Genomic DNA, 22,837 nt, shown 5'->3' on the forward strand with positions numbered 1-22,837 from the left:
TTGTAATCAATGTTGTAACCTATTCGATGGTTTAAACTATGGGCATATATAACTTTGATAAAAAATAAGATTAAATTAAAGAGGAAAAAGAGAGTGGAAATGAGGAAATGGGGACAGTGAGTATGTATCTCATTACTGCAACGTGATTTTGGTTTCTATTTAATGCTATTTTCTTCCTCCTCCATTTCAAGTGGAAAATATGGAAAGGAAAGGATGCATGGACATGTTCAAAAATCAATGTATTGGTGGGGCATGGTGGCTCATGACTGTAATCCCAGCAATCTGGGAGGTCAGGAGTCCGAGACCAGCCTGGTCAACATGGCAAAACCTTGTCTCTACTAAAAATACAAAAATTAGCTGGCCGTGGTGGCACATGCCTGTAGTCCCAGCTACTCAGGAGGCTGAGGCACGAGAATCTCTTGAACCCCAGAGGTGGGGTTGCAGGGAGTCAGTAAGCCAGGATCGTGCCACTGCACTCCAGCCTGGGTGACAGAGCAAGACTCTGTCTAAAAATAATAATAATAATAAAAAACAAATCCATGCATCTCAGGCCTTAATACATATTGACTAATTATGATTGACTGATTACAAACGTACTGATAATTGTTCTTATACAGGCTTAGAAGTTAGGATAATTTTAGCTCCATTACAAGTAATTTCTGACTTGACAATCATTACTGTTATCAGTGGAAAGAGAGAGCCGCCAATCATGTAGTCGTCAGTGCTGTTCATTGCATGCTTCTGCTATCCATCTTCTGGGAACTACAGAATCACACTTGCTGGCCTCCTGCTGAGTGTGGAGACATGTGGCCTACTCTGCCAATGAGCCATCATCAGAAACGTTGAAAGTTGCTTCCTGTAAAGTGTTTAATCACAGAGGTGAGAACCTCAGAGGTCCCCGCCCCTCTGTCCCTGGGCACAAGCTCTGATGACAATCAGGATGACATCTGCTCCATCGGCTTAGGTCCCTGGTGACAAGCTGGCCCCTTGCTGATGCTCAATCCACATATAGTGTGAGCAAGAACAAACTTTTGTCTTTTAAGCTGTTAAGATTTGGAGGTTGTTTCTGTCCTGCGGCATAACTGAGGCTGTCCTAAGAGAGGAACCAACAGGATGTTAAAACCGTACATTACAGCCAAGCATGGCGGCTGGAATCCTAGCACTTTGGGAGGCCAAGGGGGATGGATCACTTGAGGCCAGGAGTTGGAGACCAGCCTAGGCAACATGGCAAGAACTTGTCTCTACAAAAATACAAAAACTAGCCAGGTATGATGGTGTGCACCTGTAGTCCCAGGTATACGAGAAACTGAGGTGGGAGGATCACTTGAGCCTAGGAGGTCGAGGCTGCAGTGAGCCAAGATTGCACCACTCCACTTTAGCCTGGGTGACAGAGAGAGACCCTGTCTAAAAAGAAAAAAAAAAAGAAAGAAGAAAGAAAAAAGAAAAAAAAACCCTGCATATTACACTTACATCTATAGCCAGCTGTCTTTGTCAACAGAATTCCACTAACATCATTCTATCTGACATCTACCGTATCTGATAGAGGAGCTGAAATCTCTCACCTGGATAAGTGTGAGGAATAAGCATTCCGGCTGCCACATCGCTGGTGGTATCTGGAGTAAACTTGTCTGAAATGATGGTAACGGAGCATTGGGGCACCAGTTTGGAGATACACACAGCTGTGGAGAGCCCCACCACACCTGCCCCGACAACTGCAATCCGTGCTGTGTCCATGGGCCTGTGACGAGGGAAATGGGGACTATACACCTTGTTTTGAGGATTTTCCCAACCAGACAAAGTTTGGCCTTGACAGTTTTTTCCTTAGGTCTTCAGCCACGTGGAATAAGACTTAGCCTATCGGTGTTTCTTATGGGATAAAGAGAGTATCCCTATAAGCTTGCTTTCCATTAAATATTGGGGTATGGGCAACAAGGTGTCCATGGGCTTTTAGAGAGTAGCACAAAATTGGCTTGGACTTGCCTTTAGAACACCCAGCCAGTAAGTAGGTCTGCATTTGGAGGGAGTTTTCTAAACGTTCTTCCCTCTTTCCTTTTTTTTTTTTTTTTTTTCTGAAATGGTGTCTTGCTCCGTCACCCAGCCTGGAGTACAGTGACGAGACCTCGGCTCACTGCAACCTCTGCCTCCCAGGTTCAAGCAATTATCCTGCCTCAGTCTCCTGAGTAGCTGGGATTACAGGTGCCCACTACCACACCAGATTAATTTTTGTATTTTTAGTAGAGACAGGGTTTCAGCATGTTGGCCAGGCTGGTCTCGAACTCCTGACCTTGTGATCTGCCTGCCCCAGCTTACCAAAGTGCTGGGATCACAGACATGAGCCACCGTGCCTGGCCTCATCCCCCTTTCCTTAACCATTTTCCCTATAGGCACAACCTAGGGAAGGCTGATGGAAAACCACAGAGCTGTAGTCTCTGCTCCCAGAACTACCTGAGGAGCAGTGGTGAGGGGCATGATCCATGAGCAACTCAAAATTCAACTCTGTCTACAAACTTGTTTCTAATAATAAGGACATTACAGAAAGTTCCAGCAGCTGAACTCAGTCTCCTCTGCCATCTGCCACTGTCACCAGTTCCCTGTCTGTCCTGGACTGGTTCTGTAACCTGAGGAGCAGCCCGTGGTCTCCTAGCCTCCACTTCCTCATCTGTAACACAGAACAAATGGATTACTTGCTCCTTTGGGTGGTAAACAGGAGAGACCTAGTGAGGTGGTCTCATAAAGGGGGCTCCTTGGGAGAGTCCGAATGGAAATACAGGGGACAGACATCCCGGAGCCCGGGCCGGGTGTTCTGGGGCTGGCACCCGGTGTCCCACCCCTCACCCATGGAACCTTGCTCCACTGTCAGCATCCCCGCCTGCCTTTGCTTCCCTGTTCTTGGCTTTCCCCATCTGTTCCTGCTCTGACTCTCTCTGTATGGCTCAGGTTTAAACTCCAGAGAGAGAGAAAATGCAATTGTCCCAGTTGGTCATTGCCACCCCTGTCGGAGAAAATTCTAGCACCAGGCCAGCTTGCTGGGCTCAACCAGCCTCAGAATCTGACTTTGGCATAGTTGCCCTTCTCTGTCCAAAGCACAGTAATCAGGGCACTGGAGGCCACATGGTACAAACCATGGCCACCCACACACAGAGGTTCACCTTTCCTCTGGAAGGGAGGGCAGCTTCCTCAGCACAGGCTCTTGGCAGGAGAAACGTGGGCTTGGTTGTTAGTGGCCTCTGCTTTCTCTTCCAGTTCTGAAGATTCTCACACTATGAGACTTTAAAACCCTCCAATGAAATTTAGTGTATTATTCCTATTCCTCGAGCAGTCTATGCATTTCTGTGTTAATTTGATTCATTAATTTGATTGCTGTACAGTGGGCTGGTCAGCTGAGAGAGAGCGGGCCTGCCAGGGCTGAGGGAAGAGAAGGGAAGGGGCCCAGGCTGGAGCAGCCTGGTGGGGTCTGGCTTGAGGAGCGCAGCCTTGCAGGCACCATGCCCTTACTGGCTTCGCTGTTTCACATTGGCCTCCCGTGTCCAGAAACTCTCTCAAAACAGCTCTAATCAACTAAGTTGAAAGAGCAAGCAATCTGTGGCTAAGAATAACCAGCTGCCGGGGAGGAGGAGTGAGCCAGCAATGTGGTGTGTCCTGGCACAGTGGCCTGTCCATCACTGTCCCCTGACCCTATTCACACCCCCAAACTCCCAGAGCACGGGCGGAACGACCCCTCAGCTGAAAGCAAGAATTCAATTACCTGTCTCTGAAAAAGCAGTCTTGGAAGCCACCAAAGTCTCTGGCACCAAAACTTGTTTTGCAGTGCCTGGCTGGTCTCGTGCCCTGAGAGACAGAGGAAAAGCGAAACTGCTTCCCATTGGTGACTTGATTCAGGACATTCCCCCTGGTCTTCCTTTCCATTGGCCTGCACAGCTGTCTCTGTCACCCATTGCCCTGGAGAAAGGAGCAAGTGACTTCAACCTGTCATCTCCATGGTGCTGTCTCTGCCAAGCCCTTCCCTTTCTGGCCCGCGAGCCCTCCATCTGGCTGCCAGCCTGGGCTTTCTCCAGCTGGTTTGTAGGTATGGTGAATAATAGGTGAGCCTGTCCAACTTCCAACCTCGTTTGGCTGCCCACAGTTAGCCGGGTGCCTGGCTCTGCTGGGTCAGCTGGTGAGGAAGCAATAAGGAGGGGGTGAGGGCTGAGTAATGTTGTTGATTGATAGGAGCTGGAAGCACTATTCAGGAGATAATCTAGGATAGAACCACATGATTCTTTAGCCCAGGAATTCCCAGCCTTTTAGGCACCAGGGGTTAGTTTCGTGGAAGACAATTTTTCCACAGGCTGAGGATGGAGATATGGTTTCAGGATGATCCAAGTGCATTACATTTATTGTGCACTTTATTTTTATTATTATTACATTGTAACAAATAATGAAATAATTATAAAACTCAACATAATGTAGAATTAGTGGGAGCCCTGAGCTTGTTTTCCTGCAACTAAATGGTTTTCTCTAGAAGTAATGGGAGATAGTGACAGATCATAAGGCATTAGATTCTCATAAAGAGCATGCCAACTAGATCCCTTGTGTGTGCAGTTTACAGTAGGATTTGTGCTCCTATTGAATCTAGTGCCTCAGCTGATCTGACAAGAGGCAGAGCTCAGGCAGTAATGCAAATGATAGGGAGTGGCTGTAAATGAAGATGAAGCTTCACTTGCTCCCCCACGGCTCACCTCCTGCTGTGAGGCCAGTTCCTAACAGGTAGTGGTCTGTGGCCTGGGGATTTGGGATCCCTGCTTTAGCCCACATATTCAAAGAAGGGATTCAATATTTGATGAGTGTCTACTGAGCTCTAGGCATGAGCTTTAGCTCTAGGCATCAGTTAACAAGTTTGTTTACAGGGAGGCAGTGTCATGTGTCAAAATAGTGACAATAATATTTTCAATAACATATATTTAGCATTAACCACGTACTAGACACATGTATGACATCAAGTATCACAACCACCCTATGAAGTAGGTACTATTATCACTATCCCCATTGAGGCTCTAAGACAGTAAGAAAGGGGCCCAGGGTCTCTTAAATGGTAAAATCAGTCTGGGTATCTGATGTCAAGGTTCAAGCTCTTTTTTTTTTTTTTTTTTTTTTGAGACAGAGTCTCACTCTGTCGCCCAGTCTGGAGTGCAGTGGTGCAATCTCCGCTCACTGCAAACCCTGCCTCCTAGGTTCACACCATTCTCCTGTCTCAGCCTCCTGAGTAGCCGGGACTACAGGCGCCCGCCACCATGCCCGGCTAATTTTTTGTATTCTTAGTAGAGACAGGGTTTCACCACGTTAGCCAGGATGGTCTCGATCTCCTGACCTGGTGATCTGCCCACCTCGGCTTCCCAAAGTGCTGGGATTACAGGAGTGAGCCACCGCGCCCAGCCAAAGCTCAAGCTTTTAACCAAAGCACAGACTTTGGTGTGAGGAGACCTGCATTTTTACCTTGAACAAATCACCTGACTTCTGGGTTTGATTGCCCACCTGAAAACCGAGAATGAACTAAGAATCCCTTGCAAGCTGTTGTAGGTCTCTGATAAGTTGAGATATGTCCAATTCTTTGTAAAGTGGTCTGAGGGCCGGAGCGGGGGTGGTGCGGGAAAGCAGCTTTTTCTCCGGCTATGCTCAATACTGTCACAGTCACTGAATACAGAACACTTCCTGTGACCGGGTGTGTGGGGGTTATCTCCCTACACACTAAGCATCCCATTCTGCAGATTGCCTAGCAGACACTCCGGCTGCATGTCCTCTAATTCAATTCAATTCTAACACCAGCTACCTGGAGACAGTGTCAGATCCCACAGATTGAGGGCTCAGTCCCACAAGACTTACCCTACTTCGGATGCCAATCACAAGCCCCAGGTTGTGGGTTTCTGACTGATGGGCTGAAAATCAGGGTCCCTACAGGCCCCTTTTCAGGTTCAATTAACAATGGTTCAATTTGCTAGAGTGGCTCCAGAACTCAAGAGAACACTTTGCTTACCTTTACCCATTTATTAATATGGATATTACAAAGTATACAGATGAAGAGCCATGTGGAAGAGACGGCCAGGGCTAGGCATGTGGGAAGGGACAAGAAGCTCCCATGTCCTCTCTGAGGGCACCACCTCCAGGAACCTCCACGTATTCAGCCATCTGGAAGCTCCCCAAACACTGTCGTGTTTTTCTTTTTTTTACGAAAGCTTTATTATGTAGGCACGATGGTTAAAACATTGGCCACTAGTGGCCAACTTAACCTTCAATTCCTTCTCCCCAGAGGTTGGGGATAAGGCTGAAAGTCCCCTCTCTCTAATCATGTCTTATTGTTTCCAGATGACCAGCTCCCATCCTGAAGCTTACTAGGGGGCCCCAGCCACCAGATATCTCATTAGCATACAAAAGACAATCATCATTCTGGCGATTCCAAGGGTTTTAGGAGTCATATGTAAGGAAACAGGAATGAAGACCAAATACATAGTTCCTAGTATCACAGGTGGTACACATATTTTATTGAGCACCTACTATAAAAAATCAATCAACAAACATTTACAGAGCAGTCACTTTGTCCAAGACATACTGCAAGGGCTATAAAAGATTTAAGAACTTCTGAGATGTTTTCTCCCTCAGGAAAGGAAACAAGGCAGAATAAGATTGTCCTCTAACCAACAGCACATACTGCAGGTGCTGTGAAGGCTCAGGAGAGAGAGGAGTATGGTGGACTCCAGCGGCCAGTCCAGGAGCATAAATGGGAAGTGAGGAAGGCCCCAAACAATCAGTGGGATTTGGATGGACAAAGAAGAGGAGGGAGAAAAATCTCTGGAGAGACAAAGCCCCAGAGGCAGGAAGTTCAAAGTGAGCTGAGGAAAGAGTGAGGGGTTCATGTGGAGGCTTGTGCAAGACCAGGGTATGAAAGTGCTGGAAATCTGGCTAGGATGCAAGACTGTGTTCAAAAAGCAATGGGAGCCACAGAAAGAGATCTATGAAGGCTCTTTCTTCCCCTGGCCCATGTTAGGATTCTATGTTTTCCTGAAAAGCAACAAGAGGAGAACATACTCAGAAATGAAACGCAGAAAGAAAGCTTCTCTGTAGTAGTGCAGAGTCTATACAGATAGGACTAATAAACCTTTTTTTTTTTTTTTTTTTTAAACACAGAGCTGTAGCACTATGACTTGAGTGAAGGGTCCTTCAGAAAATGGATGGGAAAATTGATTTAGGTATCATTGAGGATGACTTTTAAAAGGGACCTCAGGAACCACCTGGGGAGAATCTAGTGTTATTGCTATCCAGGTGAGTGGCTGGGGTCCAAAGAATTGACGTGATCTCCCTGAGACTGCAGGGCAGCTGGGCTTCATCATCTTCCCAACGCTTCTTCAGAGACTTTTAAACTTGGGCTGCAGAGGTCCCCGGGGCCGCACCTCTGCAGCACATTTAGGGTTTCCCTAGCCACCCTCCCCCTCCTGCTGTGCTCCCCATGGGTGTTCTTGGCTTGCAGGGTGTTAGCCTTGCTGGTGTGTCCGTGGCCAGTAAATGCAGGACCTAAGCCCGTATTCTTCGGAAGACTATAGAAGATACCAGGTTCAGGGGCCAGGGATTCCCATGTATACAGCAGTTTGGGGCAGGGAAGTAGGACAGTGAAATCATCCTCACAGGGTTAATGAGATTATACACCAGGCTTTAGGGAGAATTCTAGTTAGACATTGACCAGAGTGGGTTGGTGTACTTTTGAACTGCTTCCCTGAAACTGCTAACTAATCAAGAATCAGGTAGCATGCTGATGCTGACCACCTGCTCCCCCAACTCGTTGCTACAGATAAAATCTCTGGCAGTGGATCTTTTTCCCAAGAATTGCTTAAGGTGTTCTTCAGATCCTCAATTCCAGCAGAATGGCTGACACCAACTGGCATGGGTGAACCCAGAGAGAGGCCGGGAATTTAAAAAAAATTAACTTACTTAGAGAACAAGCAGTCGTCAGTGAAATGCTGGTGCACTGTAGACTTCAGACATAAAAACAGCAGCCATCACTGACTTCTGGCAAATTCAGATGAAACAACAAACACCCAAACTTCCAGATATTCTGTTGGGGGAAGTTGCCAAAGACGTTGGCTGCCATAGTCAACTTTACCATCTTCGATAAGAAAATGTTCCTCTACACCATGTACAAGAATTTATTAAGTACCCCCTTGCCTACACCGTTTTGCATTTAGTATGTTTTCATCACATATTTGATAGGAGTGAGAGAAAGGACACAGGTGGCCCCTCAGAACAGAGCATTTAATTGAGTATATTCAGAGCATAGTTTGAGTGTGAACCTCCCTAACAACACACCTTTTAACAGTGATTCAGGGGACGGATTCAGCTTTTATGGGGTCTCAAGTTTGTACAGTTTCAAGAGCCCTCTTTAGAGGAATAAAATACAAAGTCACAAAAGAAAAGAATGCCTGTGACCACTTTGATGCCATGTGACAGAGGAGGAATGTGATAGAAGGAAAAACCAAGTGGAAAAAGACAGTGGTCTCAGCTGATTGTAGTGACTAGATCTTACTTTTGCAAAATTTACAAAATTCTGTGAAAGCTTATGTCCAAGTGGACCTATTACTAAGCTCCATCACAGGAGCCTGTCCAACTGAAGGGGCCTGAAGTTTATGCGTCATTAGCTTCACAGTCTTCCCTGCAGCTATCATGGACGGAAACTAACCACCAGAGCACAAGGGAAACTGCAGAGGTATCTCCAGGTAGCTAAACTGCAGAGTCCACGAGGGAGGATAACAGCACGTGGTATGGCACAGTCAGGACAGCGACAGCATGTGGAGCACTGACAGACGGGGCCCCCATGCCCACTGGCCAAGACCAAGACTGGACAGGACACCTAATGAGGGTGGAATCACACACAGTGGATGGAGAAATAGCCTTGTAAAATATCGGGGCTATGCAGAGGGGCATTAAATGATGTTGATATATTATTTCATTTAATCTTCCCATTCCCAGAGGGACATTGTATGATAATCCTGAATTTCCAAATGAGAAGATTGAGGTAAAGAGAGGTTGGTTTGCTTAAGTAGGAAGCTTATAGCCAGGGCTTTTTTATTTCCAGGCTTCCATTGCCTCTCACGCTTTGTGGCCTGTCAAAGTCAAGTTAGTGCATGAACCTCAGTGACACAGAACTGAGAAACAAGGTCACCTATTTGAAGTTTACCTACTTGTATGTGGTTTGTTCTCTGATCATTCCAATGCTATGGTGAAGTACTCCTTGAAATATTTGCAATCAGAGACAGATCTGATGTGTTACAGCTAGGTTCCAACTATTATAGATCATCACCATTTTCCAAGTATAAAATCAGAAGGCTGCACATATTAAGAAATGCTGAAGGAACAAAGTATGTTTGGCTTCCTGCATGATACACATTTGTGAACTTTTACAACAAAAAGCCTAATTTTTCTTCCAGTAAAGAAAAAAAAAAACTTTTTTTTTTTTTTAAAGACAGAGTCACCCACGCTGGAGTGCAATGGTGAGATCTCGGCTCACTACAACATCTGCCTCCCAGGTTCAAGGAATTCTCCTGCCTCAGCCTCCTGAGTAGCTGGGCTTACAGGTGTACACCACCATGCCTGGCTAATTTTTTTGTATTTTTAGTAGAGATGGAGTATCACCATATTGGCCAGGCTGGTCTCAAATTCCTGGCCTCAGGTGATCCACCTGCCTCAGCCTCCCAAAGTGCTGGAATTACAGGCCTGAGCCACTGCACCCTGCCCCAATAAAGAAAATTTTTTCCTTTTGAATTAAAAATACTTTTATCAAGGTTGATGGATGCAAAATCAACATATAAAATCAATCTCTTTTATGCCAGCAATATACAGTCAGAAAATATAATTACTAGAAACTTCTCATTTCTAATTATAATGGAAATTTACATGTAAGAATATAACAAAAAACATGTACAACCTTTATGGAGAAAATTATACTTCATTAAAAGATATTAATGATAACCCAAGTAAATGGAGAGAGATAACCCGTGATAACGGATAGAAGAGTCAATACCAGAAAAAAGAGTGAATTTTCCCCAACTTAATCTAAAAATTCAACCCCTTCCAGTTGAAAGCATAATAGGCAGTTTCAGTAGAATCAGGGGGGATGTGGGCTTCTAGGTTTCTGGTCAGCAGCAGAAATGTGGTTTCAGCCCGAGCAGTGAAAGCAGAAAGTGCAGGCTTACGGGCTCCCAACCCAGCCATGGTAGTGGCTTCCTGATCTCTAGGTAACTTCTCCATTTTGTTCCACCAGTTTTTCCTACACTTTTATAACTAACTATGCATGAAATTCTTCTCTGTTTGAATTATTTCCAGTGGTTTCTGTTTTCCTGACTAGACGTTGACTGATACAGTCACATATATGTAGATGTCATGATCTGAAAATTCATATGTTGAAGCCCTACCCCCCATCAATGTGATGGTATTGGAAGATGGGACTTTGGGGAGGTAATTAGAGTTAGATGAGGTCCTGAGGGTGGGGCCCTTGTACAGGATTAGTGCCCTTATGATAAGAGACACACCAGAGAGCTTGCTCTCTCTCCACATCTGTGCACACAAAGAAATGGTCCCGTGAGCACACAGTGAGATAGCAGTCAACTAAAAGTCAAGAGAAAAAGCCTTAGAATAAAACCTACTTTTCTGCCACATTAATGTTGGACTTCCCAGCCTCTAGAGCTGTAAGAAATACATTTCTGTTGTTTAAGCTGACCAGTTTGTGGTATTTTTTGAATAGCAGCCCAAACTGACAAAGACATTGGGCAATAAAAATGTAAAGAAATGCCTCAACATTCATATGTTGAAATCTCAACCCTCAGAATGCCACCATATATGGAGTTGAGGTCTTCAAATGGTGATTAAGTTAAAATGAGGTCATTGGAGTGGAGCCCTAATCCAATATGACAGATGGTCTTAAAAGGAGAGGGAAAGATACCAGCCAGGGGTGTGTATACACAAACAGATGACCATGTTAAAAGACAGCAGGAGGGCAACCAGCTGTTAGCCAGAGAGGTGTTGGAGGAAACCAACCGTGCCAGCACCATGATCCGGAACTTCCAGCCTTCAGAACTATGAAGAAATAATTTCTGTTGTTTAAGCCAGTCAGTCTGTGGTATTTTGCTATGATCACCTCAGCAAACTAACAGAATATAAAAGTAAAGTCAAGAAAGTGTTGCCAGGCCTGGTGTCTCACACCTGTGTAATCCCAGCACTTTGGAAGGCCAAGACAGGTGGATTACCTGAGCTCAGGAGTTTGAGACTAGCCTGAGCAACATGGTGAAATCCTGTCAAAAAATACAAATTCTACAAAGAAATACAAAAATTAGCTGGACATGATGGCAGGTGCCTGCAGTCCCAGCTACTCGGGAGGTTGAGGTGGGAGGATCGCTTGAGTTCAGGAGGCAGAAGTTGCAGTAAGCCCACTGTGTTACAGTCCGGGGATAGAGCCAGATCTTGTCTCAAAAAAGGAAAGAAAGAAAGTATCAAATGTTAACTAAGAGGAAAAATTTTAATGGCAGTAGAAAAATAGGCTGAAGGAAAAGAAAAAGAGACAAAATAAGAAATGAGAGAAAGGTTCAAGAAATATCTTCCTCCTTTTTCTCCATAAACTCCTATATATGTTATTTTCTTTTATAAAGGGAGAAAAGTTTTTGGCTTTATTTTTCCTTTGTTAATGGAAAGACCAAGTGAAGAACTAAGCAATTACCCAGGGAACTAAACTCATATAAAAAGTCAATAATTCAGGTTAAATCCCTCCTTTTTTTCCCCTTGGCAATGCTTTTTAAACTCACAACATCTATATAACTGCCTTCTTTTACTTGCCTCTGCAGATAATGCTAATATTTCACCAATTCAAATGCAGGACATAAGATATACCACCCTACAGCAAAATCTCAAAAGCAACGAAAAAAATAATGAACTTATGATGAAACCACAGTAAGGAAAAACCCAAAACCTATGGGAAACTGACTGTAAATCTGAAATGCATTCTTCCACAGATAAGATGATGACATAATTTGCAGTTGAAGTGTCCAGGATATTAATGTTTTTGAAAGACTATGGTTTAAAGTAGAGTTGGGAAAAAATGTATAGTAGACAGACAAAAGAGTAAAGTCTTCATGTGAATTATTTTTTTAAAGGCAAGAATACTTACAAACATTTTTACACTGGCAACAAATCCAGGTGGTACTTAAAGTCAGTTTCCTGGATGATCTGACAACTGAAAAAGGTTGCAGTGGGTTAAAAAGTCACAGGCTCTCTGGGCTGTAAAGGAGACTTACAGGGAGAATTTGGTAACTTTGGGACAATAAGGACACCAGACTAGAAAGCTCACTCTTGGACGCTGGCAGGTATGTGTCCCTTATCTGGACCAAACACAAGCACGACTGTCTGGACATTCAAGTCTTCTTGGCTCAAGGTTCTGGGAAGTGTGGAGATAAGGAAGAGAGATCAGCCTGTTACTGTGTCTATATAGAAAGAAGTAGACATAAGAGACTCCATTTTGTTCTGTATTTGAGATGCTGTAAATCTGTGACCCTACCCCCGACCTTGTCCTTGCAAGAGACATGTGCTGCGGTGACTCAAGGTTTAATGGATTTTGGGCTGTGCAGGATGTGTCTTTGTTAAACAAGTGCCTGAAGGCAGCTTGCTGGTTAAAAGTTATCACCATTCTCTTAATTTCAACTACCCAGGGACACGTACACGGCCAAAGGTCGCAGGGACCTCTGCCTAGGAAAGCTAGGTGTTGTCTAAGGTTTCTCCCCATGTGATAAGACTGAAACAATGCTGCTAAAAGGTTTATGGAAATGTTTCCATATGCATCTCAAGGCACAGCATTTTCCTTTAAACTTATTCAGGTCACAGAGGTTTTTGTTCATATGTCTTACTGCCGATTTCCTCTTTTTCTTTGATCCTATTGTCCTGCCACTCCCTTGTCTTTAAGATGGTAAAGATAATTATCAATAAATACTAAGGGAACTCAGAGACCGGGGCCGGCGTGGGTCCTCTGTAAGCTGAGCGCCGGTCCCCTGGGTCCCCGCTTTTCTTTCTCTATACTTTGTCTCTGTGTCTTATTTCTTTTCTCAAGTCTCTCGTTCCACCTTACAAGAAACACCCACAGGTGTGGAGGGGCAGGCCACCCCTTCAGGAAGCAAGACATCATTTTCGTAGCTCTAATTTTTTTATGGTTTAATTGTGAAGGCAAGCATTTTTTGAGAGGGCATTTCTAGATAACACTTGTTTTTAGCGCTATGATTTTCATAAGAGGGAAAAAAATATCACAAATAGAATCTGCAAGGAGCTTTGTCAAAACAAAAGCATTCTCACATTCCCCCTTCTTTTGGGAAGCCGTGGAGGGGTGCCACTGGCGGGATAGAAATAGGTGAACTCCCTCCGGCATGCATGGTAGGGGGTGGTGGAGAAAGGTTGAGAATCAACAACATAGAAAAGCAAATGCGGAAAAATGTTTTTGCAGCAATAAGAAAGCAGTTTTTAAAAATGAGAATTTTCACCTTAGTTTTTATTTCTTTTATAACATATTTGCTTTAAAATTTTCTTACAAAATTTATTAAAAAGACATATAAACAACATATGGGAGATGAGAATAAGATTCCTCTAACACAAAGGCATTAGGGTAAATAATATTTCAGGTGCTAGACAGCACGCATGGCACATTTATTCACCCAAGACCAGAATCCCTGGGGGTAATCGCTTCTGTTTTTTCCAGCCCACTATTATTAGTTGTGGGAAGTAATTTGCTTGAATTGCTTTCATTCTCTGACTCCAGTTGTGCAGCCTCCTCCCAAGTAGTTGCCAGCTGTTTCCCAAGGGTTTCTGGAAGCTTTAGTGTTAACACTCCACTCAGGAAGGCCATAGTCCCAACAAACAACTAGAAGGAATTAAAAATAATGATAAGTGACACATCAAGAAAGGAACACACCCTTCGGAGAACAGAATTTCCTAACTGTTTTCAGAGGGTAATGCAATTGAATTTGACATAGCAGTTGTCACTGTGATTACTCAGTGAGACCTTTGGTTACTTGTGCTGGACTTCGAGTTCTTTTCCTCACCAATGAGGCTTAATCTCATCACTCACTCATTCATTCATTCATGAGCCACTGTGGAGCGCCTACTCAATTGCCAACTACTGTCTGCATTATTACGCCTGAAGGCGCTGTCCTAGGAGCTGTGGTCACAAAGAAAAAAAGACCCTTGCCCCATCTTTCCAGACCCCAGAGTCTTGCGGAGGAGACAAGCAACTGAGCCCTGGGTTAGGACATGCCACGCGTGTCTTAGTCAACCCTGTCCCTGCCCCAATAATCAGTACACTATCAGAGTTCAGTAAGTGATAGGGAATGAATGAATGAAAACAGGTTTCAATCAACCAGAATCTATGGAATTTGGGGGAAGCTAACCAAAGGCAGTGAAAACAAATTGCCACTTTATGGGGGAGGGATCCATATAATTTCCTATACAGTTCGGTATGATTTCTTTATTTTCCAGGTTTTGACACATAAAAGGCAGCCTTTTAGACTAGCACCAAGGCATTTGCTTTTAAAAATGCAGGTCATATTAAAAATTAAAGTCTGCATATCTATTCTCTGTTTATCATCATGAAGATGCTGGGTGGTTTTTATTAACAGAGCTAAATCTCATGCAATCTGTAAAAACACAATCCATCCTTACTTAATTTAAACTCCTTTAGCAAAATATATTTGCTGGAAAGACCCTACAAAAATAAATTAAGGTATGGCTTTTCTCATAAATCTACACACTTGGTATGTTTATAGCATCTGAGAATGAGAATCATAAAATACATACAGCAAATGTGAAACGATGCCAGATCACATCCATAACAGACGAGACTTGGGAAGGCAGTCTTTTATTTTGTTTTGCAGAGCACTGATAACCTAATTCTTAGAAATATATGAGTAAGCTTAACCCAGAAGCAGTAGCGGAATTACAAGTGACATTCCAAAGGAATTTAAAAGACGTTTTCTGGTCTCTCAAGACATGGCATGTATATCCAGTGATCTAGAAACCCCAGAAGAGCCCTAAGTCAGGGTCTGAAAAACACTGAGTAAGTCTAAAAGCAAAATAGAATCAAATGGAAGATCCAGAACAGAATGGAATTTTTCTTCTTAGCTTGGTAGTAAGACTAGTCAGACAGTAAACAAATCATACCTCTCCACCTCCTCCTCACTCCTGCTCCCCTGACAGCTCCCCACAAGCCCACAAACCCCAAACCAAACATCGAAATAAGTCCCTCCTTTCCCACCCCTCCCTCCTCCGGCCAGGTGGATCCTTTTACGCTCTCCAGACCCTATCGCCTCTCACCTCCTCCTCAGAGATCTCCCTCCATCCATGGTCCAACCTCCTTCTCACATATTTTTGACCTTTTCCTTTCTGCTGGCTATTTTCTCTCAACAAAAAGTTCTCAAAGGGTCAGGCATAGTGGCTCATGCCTATAATCCCAGCATTTCGGGAGGCTTGAGGTGGTGGATCACCTGAGGTCAGGAGTTTGAGACTAGCCTGGCCAACATGGTGAAACTCCGTCTCTACTAAAATTACAAAATTAGCTGAGTGAGGTGGCCCATGCCTGTAATCCCAGCTACTTGGGAGGCTGAGGCACAAGAATAGCTAGAACCCAGGAGGCGGAGGTTGCCATGAGCCAAGATCCCGCCACTGCACTCCAGCCTGGGCGACAAGAGTGAAACTCCATCTCAAAAAAAAAAAAAAAAAAAAAAAAAACAGTTCTCAAAGTCTGGGTGCAGTGGTTTACACTTGTAATCCCAGCACTTTGGGAGGCTAAGTCTGGCGGATCTCTTGAAGTCAGGAGGTCGAGACCAGCCTGGGCAATATGGTGAAACTCTCTAAGAAAAATACAAAAATTAGCCAGGTGTGGTGGCATGTGCCTGTGGTCCTAGCTACTTGGGAGGCTGAGGTGGGAGAATTGCTTGAGCACAGGAGGCAGAGGTTGCAGTGAGCTAAGATTGCGCCATTGCACTCCAACCTCAGTGACAGAGACCTGGTCTCAAAAAAATAAAAATAAAAATAAAAAAGTAAGGAAAAAGAAATGTTCTTGACTCATTTATAATCTCCATATGCACATTGCCTGGGTACTTGCCACCTGCTACCTGTGTGGCCTTGGACAAGTTACTTAACCTCTCTGCTCCTCAGAGTCCTTTTCTGTAAAATGGATGAAAGGATAGTATCTGTTGCAAACGACTGTTGAGAGGATGAAATTAAATGTAAGCTCTCATTACTGTGTGTGTATATATATGCAGCATATATATATATACACATATATGCAGTGTGTGTATATATATATATGCAGTGTGTATATATATATATTCTTAGCTTGGTAGTAAGACTAATCAGGCAGTCAGGTTCAAGTGATTCTTCTGCCTCAGCCTCCCGAGTAGCAGTGACTACAGGCACATACCACCACATCTGGCTAATTGTTGTATTTTTAGTAGAGATGGGGTGTCACCATATTGGCCAGGCTGGTCTCCAACTCCTGACCTTGTGATCTGCCCACCTCGGCCTCCCAAAGTGCTGGGATTACAGGTGTGAGCCATCGCTCCTGCCTTACTGCTATTATATATTGAAAAACAAGATGTTTCTTAATGTTCCATGATTACCACTGTTGTATCTTTTAAATCACCACATCTGGCATTTCCCCACTCCAGCCCTTCTCTTCGGGGCTGGTGATGGTTTGCTCTCCTGCCCTTCCCACCAGACTGGACGTCCCTCAAGACAGGCTATTTCTTTCATCTGCTCCTTAGCACCTAGCAGGTGGCTAGTTCAAAACCAACACTCAGTCAACGTTTGCCAAATGAGTTAATGAACACACAAAAAGCTAATTAACGTGTTCACCTTTTTTAGATTACTAGAAAATAATGCTTGATAATAAAAGCATCAGAATGAGTGATTTTTCATGTGCCTCTTTTCAAAAGAGAAAATATAAACATCTTCCAGATGAGAGTTTTCATTTCTCAAAATGAAAACACTGGCTCCCCAGGCAGTTTGACATCCATAAACAAGTTTAATGGGAAATTTGATTATTTTTTTTTTGACTCATTACAAACAATAGGCAATACTCATTAGATCCAAAGGAAGCACATTCACAGACTACTCCCACAAATATACACCACACCTTGCGGCCAGAGACTGTCTTAGAGAAGGAACGGACTACTCAGGGCCAGGCTGGACAAGGAGCTGACTGCTCTGTGCTCGTTTTTGTATAGTTTGTTTGTTGGACCTTGTGTAAAAGGCAAGGGAGCATGGTATTTGGGTTCAAATTCCACCTCTGTCACCTTTAAGGTGTGTGACCCTGGGCTAATAATTACTTTCTGTCCATCAGTCTCCTCATCTGTAAAATGAAGAGAACAACAGTATCTGCATTACATGAAGACTAATTTTTGTAAAGCACTTTAAAAAAGAGCTTGTGTAGGCAGGGCATGGTGGTTTATGACTGTAATTCCAGCACTTTGGGAGGCTGAGATGGGCAGATCTCCTGAGGTCAGGAGTTCGAGACCAGCTTGGCCAACATAGTGAAACCCCGTCTCTACTAAAAAATATTTAAAAAATTAGCCAGCCTTGGTGGCACATGCCTGTAATCCTACCTTCTTGGGAGGCTGAGGCAGGAGAATCGCTTGACCTGGGAGGTAGAGGTTGCAGTGAGCCAAGATCAGACCACTGTACTCCTGCCTGGTCGACAGAGCAAGACTCTGTCTCAGAAAAATAATAAAAATAAAAGGAACTTGTTTAAATATCTGTTAAATAAAATTAGAGATCCCTTCTAAGTCCGTAGTCCTTAATTGAGCCTTACAGATATCCATTAAAAAATATTTATTTGGTTTTATTTTTGGTAATTAGCTTTTATAAATTTATCTATTTTATATTTGCATGTTTCAACTTATTATTTTAATAAAAACTTTTCCATTTTATCTTTTTTTAAAAAAATAAGGAAAACAAGTGCTAGCACAAAGGAGATTCTTCTAGAAAAGTTCATGACCTAAAAAGGGTGGTAGACTCTCCCAAAACACCTCCCACACAGCTCATATGGTTTCTTAACCTCAGAGTCAGCCTGAGAAAGAGGCTGGGCTCTAACACCCCAATGGCACATCCAAGTGCTTTACTGAGCGCCAGCTCCGGGGACGCAGGAGACACTCATGCCAAGTCAGCGATTCCGGAAGAGCAGTATGTGTACCTGCTGTGTGTACAAGGCAGCTCTGGGGGATGCCAAGCACTGTTTTATTACTTGTGAGATTATGTTGGTGTCTTTCAGAAAAACACATAATTAGTATAACACCTATGACCTCACTGATATTATTGTTTAGGACAAACCCGATTTCCAAAAGTCAATCTACTTGATCTAAAATAGTAGGTGAATAACAGCATGGGTGGCACACAAGCTGAGGGAAACACTCGGCTAGGGCCAGCTGTGGGGATGCAGAATGTCCTGCTCTGCAAAGCACAACAGCCTGACTGGGGCGATGAAGACACCCGTGCAAATGATAAAGCCACACTGCGACAGCAGCTGTGAAAGAGGCACCCACTGAATGCTGTACGGATACACTTGAGAAAAGGAGAGGCGGGGTCACTAGATCTGGGTGGCCTCCTGGAAAGAGGATACCTGGAAGGCTACTTAACAGAAAACATGAGAGAGAAGCACTCTCTTTGGAGGGGTCGTTTGGACAGTGGCATGGAAGGGGAGGAGGCGGGGTGAGGACAGGGAGGAGAGGGGAACTCTTGCAGTGGGGGTGAGTGTGGAGAGGAGGGGAAGCTGCATGAGGAATAGAATAGGGGAGCTATTCTGTTAGGAATAGGAGAACAGGGGGTCAGTCAGGAAAGGACCTGGATAGCAGCTTAGTTTGGACTTTTATTCTGACGCTGACAGGGGCACTGGGTCATGGCCGTGGTGCCTTCTATGCTACCCAGACGGGGTGGGGATGAAGAGCAAGGAGAAGACTGGGAGGCACTGGAGCCCGGCATGCAGGGGTGGTTTTGAAGGAGAATGTGAGGATTTTGTGATGAAAGAACAGGATGAATAAGAAGCAGATGCCACAGTGTCACTCTTGAAGCCACTGACCTATCCTTAACCAAAAGTGGGAGACAGGTGTCACTGGCCAGTTCTGCTTGGGAGATATTGAGTTTGTGGTGAGACATCCAGGGAGAATGTCCATGAGGCTGGAGGAAACCCGTGCCTGGAGCCGGGAGGAGAGGGGACAGGGAGGAGGCCGGGAGGAAATCCTGCAGCCTGAGTCTATCTAAGGGGCAATCAGAAAAGAGACAGGAGGCACTGGAGGGGAGGGAGAGGGAGGGTCTGCGGGCTGGCAAGTCACACCTGCCGTCCACCCATCCCGCATCTTCTTCCTGAGCAGAGGAGTCCACCAGGTGCGGCAGTGCTCACGTGCCTTCCCGGTCTCTCAGCCCCTACCTGAGGATCTGCAAACTAAGTGTCCCTGCTCTTACTCTTTGAAGCCAGGCAAATGGCTCACACTGCTGGAGCCAGAAACGGAGCCCCTCAGGTTCGGGTCAACTGAGAACTGTGGGTTCCTAACCCTCTCCATTAGGCACCACAGAATCTTTTTGGAGCAGGCAGCCCCCAGAATTCGCCTTGCCCAGCAGGAACTCAGTGGAAACACAGAGGCAAGGCCAGGCCAGGGGGTGGGGACAGGCCTGGCTTCCAGGGAAGAGTGAAGACACGCCCTTTTGTGGCAGGCAGAGTTGTAATGAACAGCTCAGCAGTGGTGGAAGGCCACCAACAGCCAATCACAAAGCAGCCACCACCCTACTCACCGACTGGCGAGCTGTTGGTAAGGGGGTTGTTTCTACAAACCCCGTTAGGAAATGATGTACTGGCTTTTGATAAATAACAACAGAGGAGTTGCTAATAGGCAATTAGAAACTGCCTCGGTGCCGCCTCGGGAAGGGTCTGCAAACTGAAGCGCACCTGTGGTATGAAGATCCAAACGCTGCTGAGGTCCACGGAGAACGGCGCCAGGATGCTGGCCAGGCGACATACCATGCTGCCGCTTCCCACAGCCAGCGACCTGGAAACAGAGGAGAGAGGCCGAGACGAGTAAGGTGCAAGTGACCCGGGATTGAGGGACCTGCTTTCTGCAGTTCCTTTCCCACCCTCCCCAACGAGGATAAGGGCGGTCAGGCACCGCATGACAACGTTTTGGTCAACCTCGGCGGCCATGAGATTATAATAGCACATTTTAACTCGACTTTTTCTATCTTCCAATATGTTTAGATACACAAATACTTACCACTGTGTTAGACTGCCTGCAGCATTCAGTACAGTAACATGCTGTGGAGGGTCACAGCCGAGGGGGAATAAGCTGTGCCACACAGCCTGGGTGTGTAGCAGGCTGGGCCATCGAGGTTTGTGTAAGTTCACTCTATGATGTTCTGACAACCACGAAATCACCAAAGGATGCATTTCTCAGAACGTATGCCCATCATTAAGCAACATATGACCATAAAAAAATGTAAGCTTGAAAATAATTTTACTGACATTTTTCAAAAATCACAATACCTACATTGTGTGAAACAGTGGTGTATACAAGTGTGCACATAATTCAAGACAATTCAAGACCAAAAAAGGTAGGAGTGCGCAGGTAAGCCATTCTTCATCTGCTGTGCAGGTGAGGCCCTTATGTGTATTGATCCAGCCTAACATTGAGAGTAATAAGGTCTTCTACAGCAGGAATTTGTTTCAGGTAGGGAGTGGGAATTTGAGAGAACAAAGTATCTGTATACCTGTGGACTATTCTATTTCAATTTTTTAGAGTCAAGGAATATCTTAAGGCACTTTTCTTTAAAGGTTACTTAGGGAAAGTGTATAGAATGTTAGTAAGGAAAGACTGTTCTTTTATGTGAGTAAGTACCTCTACAAATTAATGGTGCCTCATCTTTTCTGGGTCACACACATTTATAAAGAACTGATAAAAAGTATGGCATTCTTCTGAGAAAGAAATCATACGTAAGTAAAGTTTTGCATGCAGTGTTAGGGTGTTTAGGGAGCTCATAGAGTTGGTTAAAGATTTCCTGTATTAAATATTTACATATAGGATTTTTTTGAGGTCATGTACCTGAGATTGTAAACCAACAATCAAGCCAACAGAAAAAGATCTTAAAAAATACTACAACATTCATCATTGCAATGCACATTGACACTATTTGATTGGATTGTCACCGTTTTAGCGTATAACATGCATTCACTCAGCACATGTGTGTCGAGAGTCTAATATGTGCCAGGCATTGCATGGATCTGGTCCAATCTGAATTTTGAACTAGGAAAATCTGCAGCTTTTCCTGGCTGAGCAGAAAGCCACCTGAGAGGCCAGAAGGGTCCCATAGGACATGCCAAAGATATTCTCCCTGATTTAGAGCGACTTCTTCCCTGGGTCAGCCACAAGGGAGCCAAAGCCACAATGTAAGTTTGCAATTATGCAACTTCACTCTCTATTGCATTCAACTAGTCTCCACCATTGTCAACCTGTAAGCGCTAGAATGTAATCTGTTATTCTGTCTGCTACTGTACATCTGCACAGGGCTGCCACTTTCACAATATGATCTGAGAAGAGTCCACACAGCCCTTACCCCAAAATACCTTCTTCCCCTCTGCTACTAAAGCTCTACAGCTAGCAACTCATCCCTTGCTAATGTTAAGCACTGTCTCCCATAAAAATTCTCATGTATTTCACTGGGTATCCGAAAGGTCCAAAAGATGTGGATCTGAGTTCTGATGGGTCACTGACTAGTCAGGTGCCTTTGACCATGACCCTAATCTTGTGCGAATCCCAGTTCCACAATCCGTAAAATGGACAGAAGATATATTTATTATTAGACTGCTCTCCCAAGCACTCTGGGTGACCTAGAGAGGAAGTAGGGAGGAAGAAGAAAAAACTCTCAGACAACTTGGCTAATAGACAATTACATAGGGAGTTATTCCTCTGCTATTCTATACCCCTGGTCACATATTAGTCTGATAGACTTTTTTCTTAGATATATGTGTGTACCTACTCTATCCATTCTTCCATCCATCCATCCATCCATCCATCCATCCATCCATCCATCCATCCATCTAGATATCCATTAATCTATCTACAGCCAACACAAATGTACTTAACCATCCTTGTCCACAAGGCTGCCTGCCCTAGCATTTCAGCAGGCAGGTGTGTGGGCATGGAAAATTCCTAGGGAAGGATTTATGCTATCTCTTGACTAATGGATTTTCCAGGTCCTACATCTCTCCTGCTTGTGGAGACAAGGAGGAGGCATCTCTGGGCTGGTGTTATATGGACTTATCTCTACAGAAAGTCACTTGCCTTTCACACTTGTAACACATGACAAATAATATACTCCTAAAAGGGAAGAACCCACTAGCTGAGCAGTTAGATTTTTTAAAAAGTTTCCTGTGAAAAATCTTAATGTCTTGTTTGTTTATTTGTTGCCATTAAGATTGGGTTTTTAACAGGCTAAGAAATTATCCAAGCTCACTAACAAATTTTTTCCCTTAGAAAATGAAAACTTCTATTGATAAAGCAGGTGTTAGGAAAATGCCACTTGGAGGATTTAAGGGAGGACCGCAGATAGGAAACTATTATGGAATTTCGCAGAGATCTGTGGGACAAGCATCTCTTGGCAGCAGTGTGACCCTAATCACTATTTACACTTTAAAATACAGGATCATTTTGAAAAAAAGAGTCAAAAGTCTGATGGGCCGGGCGCAGTGGCTCACACCTGTAATCCTAGCACTTTGGGAGGCCAAGGAGGGTGGATCACTTGAGGTCAG

General features: G+C 44.4%; 2 protein-coding genes across 7 annotated transcripts in view; both read right to left on the reverse strand.

Moving 5' to 3' along the window:
- The window catches only part of DDO (D-aspartate oxidase), a 28,139-nt gene extending 24,133 nt beyond the window's left edge, over nt 1-4,006 (reverse strand). For 2 of the 6 annotated variants that reach the window (XM_038001014.2, XM_008007346.3), the window contains exons 1-2: nt 3,746-4,006; nt 1,563-1,738 (exon numbers count right to left, since the gene is read on the reverse strand). In XM_038001014.2, coding sequence (XP_037856942.1) covers nt 1,563-1,738; nt 3,746-3,906 — 337 coding nt within the window. In that variant the 5' untranslated portion in view covers nt 3,907-4,006. The remainder of the gene's footprint in view (nt 1-1,562; nt 1,739-3,745) is intronic. The other 4 variants (XM_038001012.2, XM_008007345.3, XM_038001013.2 and 1 more) reach the window with 4 other exon arrangements.
- A 9,449-nt stretch (nt 4,007-13,455) lies between these two features.
- SLC22A16 (solute carrier family 22 member 16) overlaps nt 13,456-22,837 on the reverse strand; it is a 32,119-nt gene continuing 22,737 nt past the window's right edge. Inside the window, exons 6-7 of the mRNA XM_038000543.2 lie at nt 19,985-20,084; nt 13,456-13,912 (exon numbers count right to left, since the gene is read on the reverse strand). Coding sequence (XP_037856471.2) covers nt 13,703-13,912; nt 19,985-20,084 — 310 coding nt within the window. The 3' untranslated portion in view covers nt 13,456-13,702. The remainder of the gene's footprint in view (nt 13,913-19,984; nt 20,085-22,837) is intronic.

The sequence above is a fragment of the Chlorocebus sabaeus genome, chromosome 13 (genome assembly GCF_047675955.1).
Source record: "Chlorocebus sabaeus isolate Y175 chromosome 13, mChlSab1.0.hap1, whole genome shotgun sequence".
NCBI lineage: Eukaryota > Metazoa > Chordata > Mammalia > Primates > Cercopithecidae > Chlorocebus > Chlorocebus sabaeus.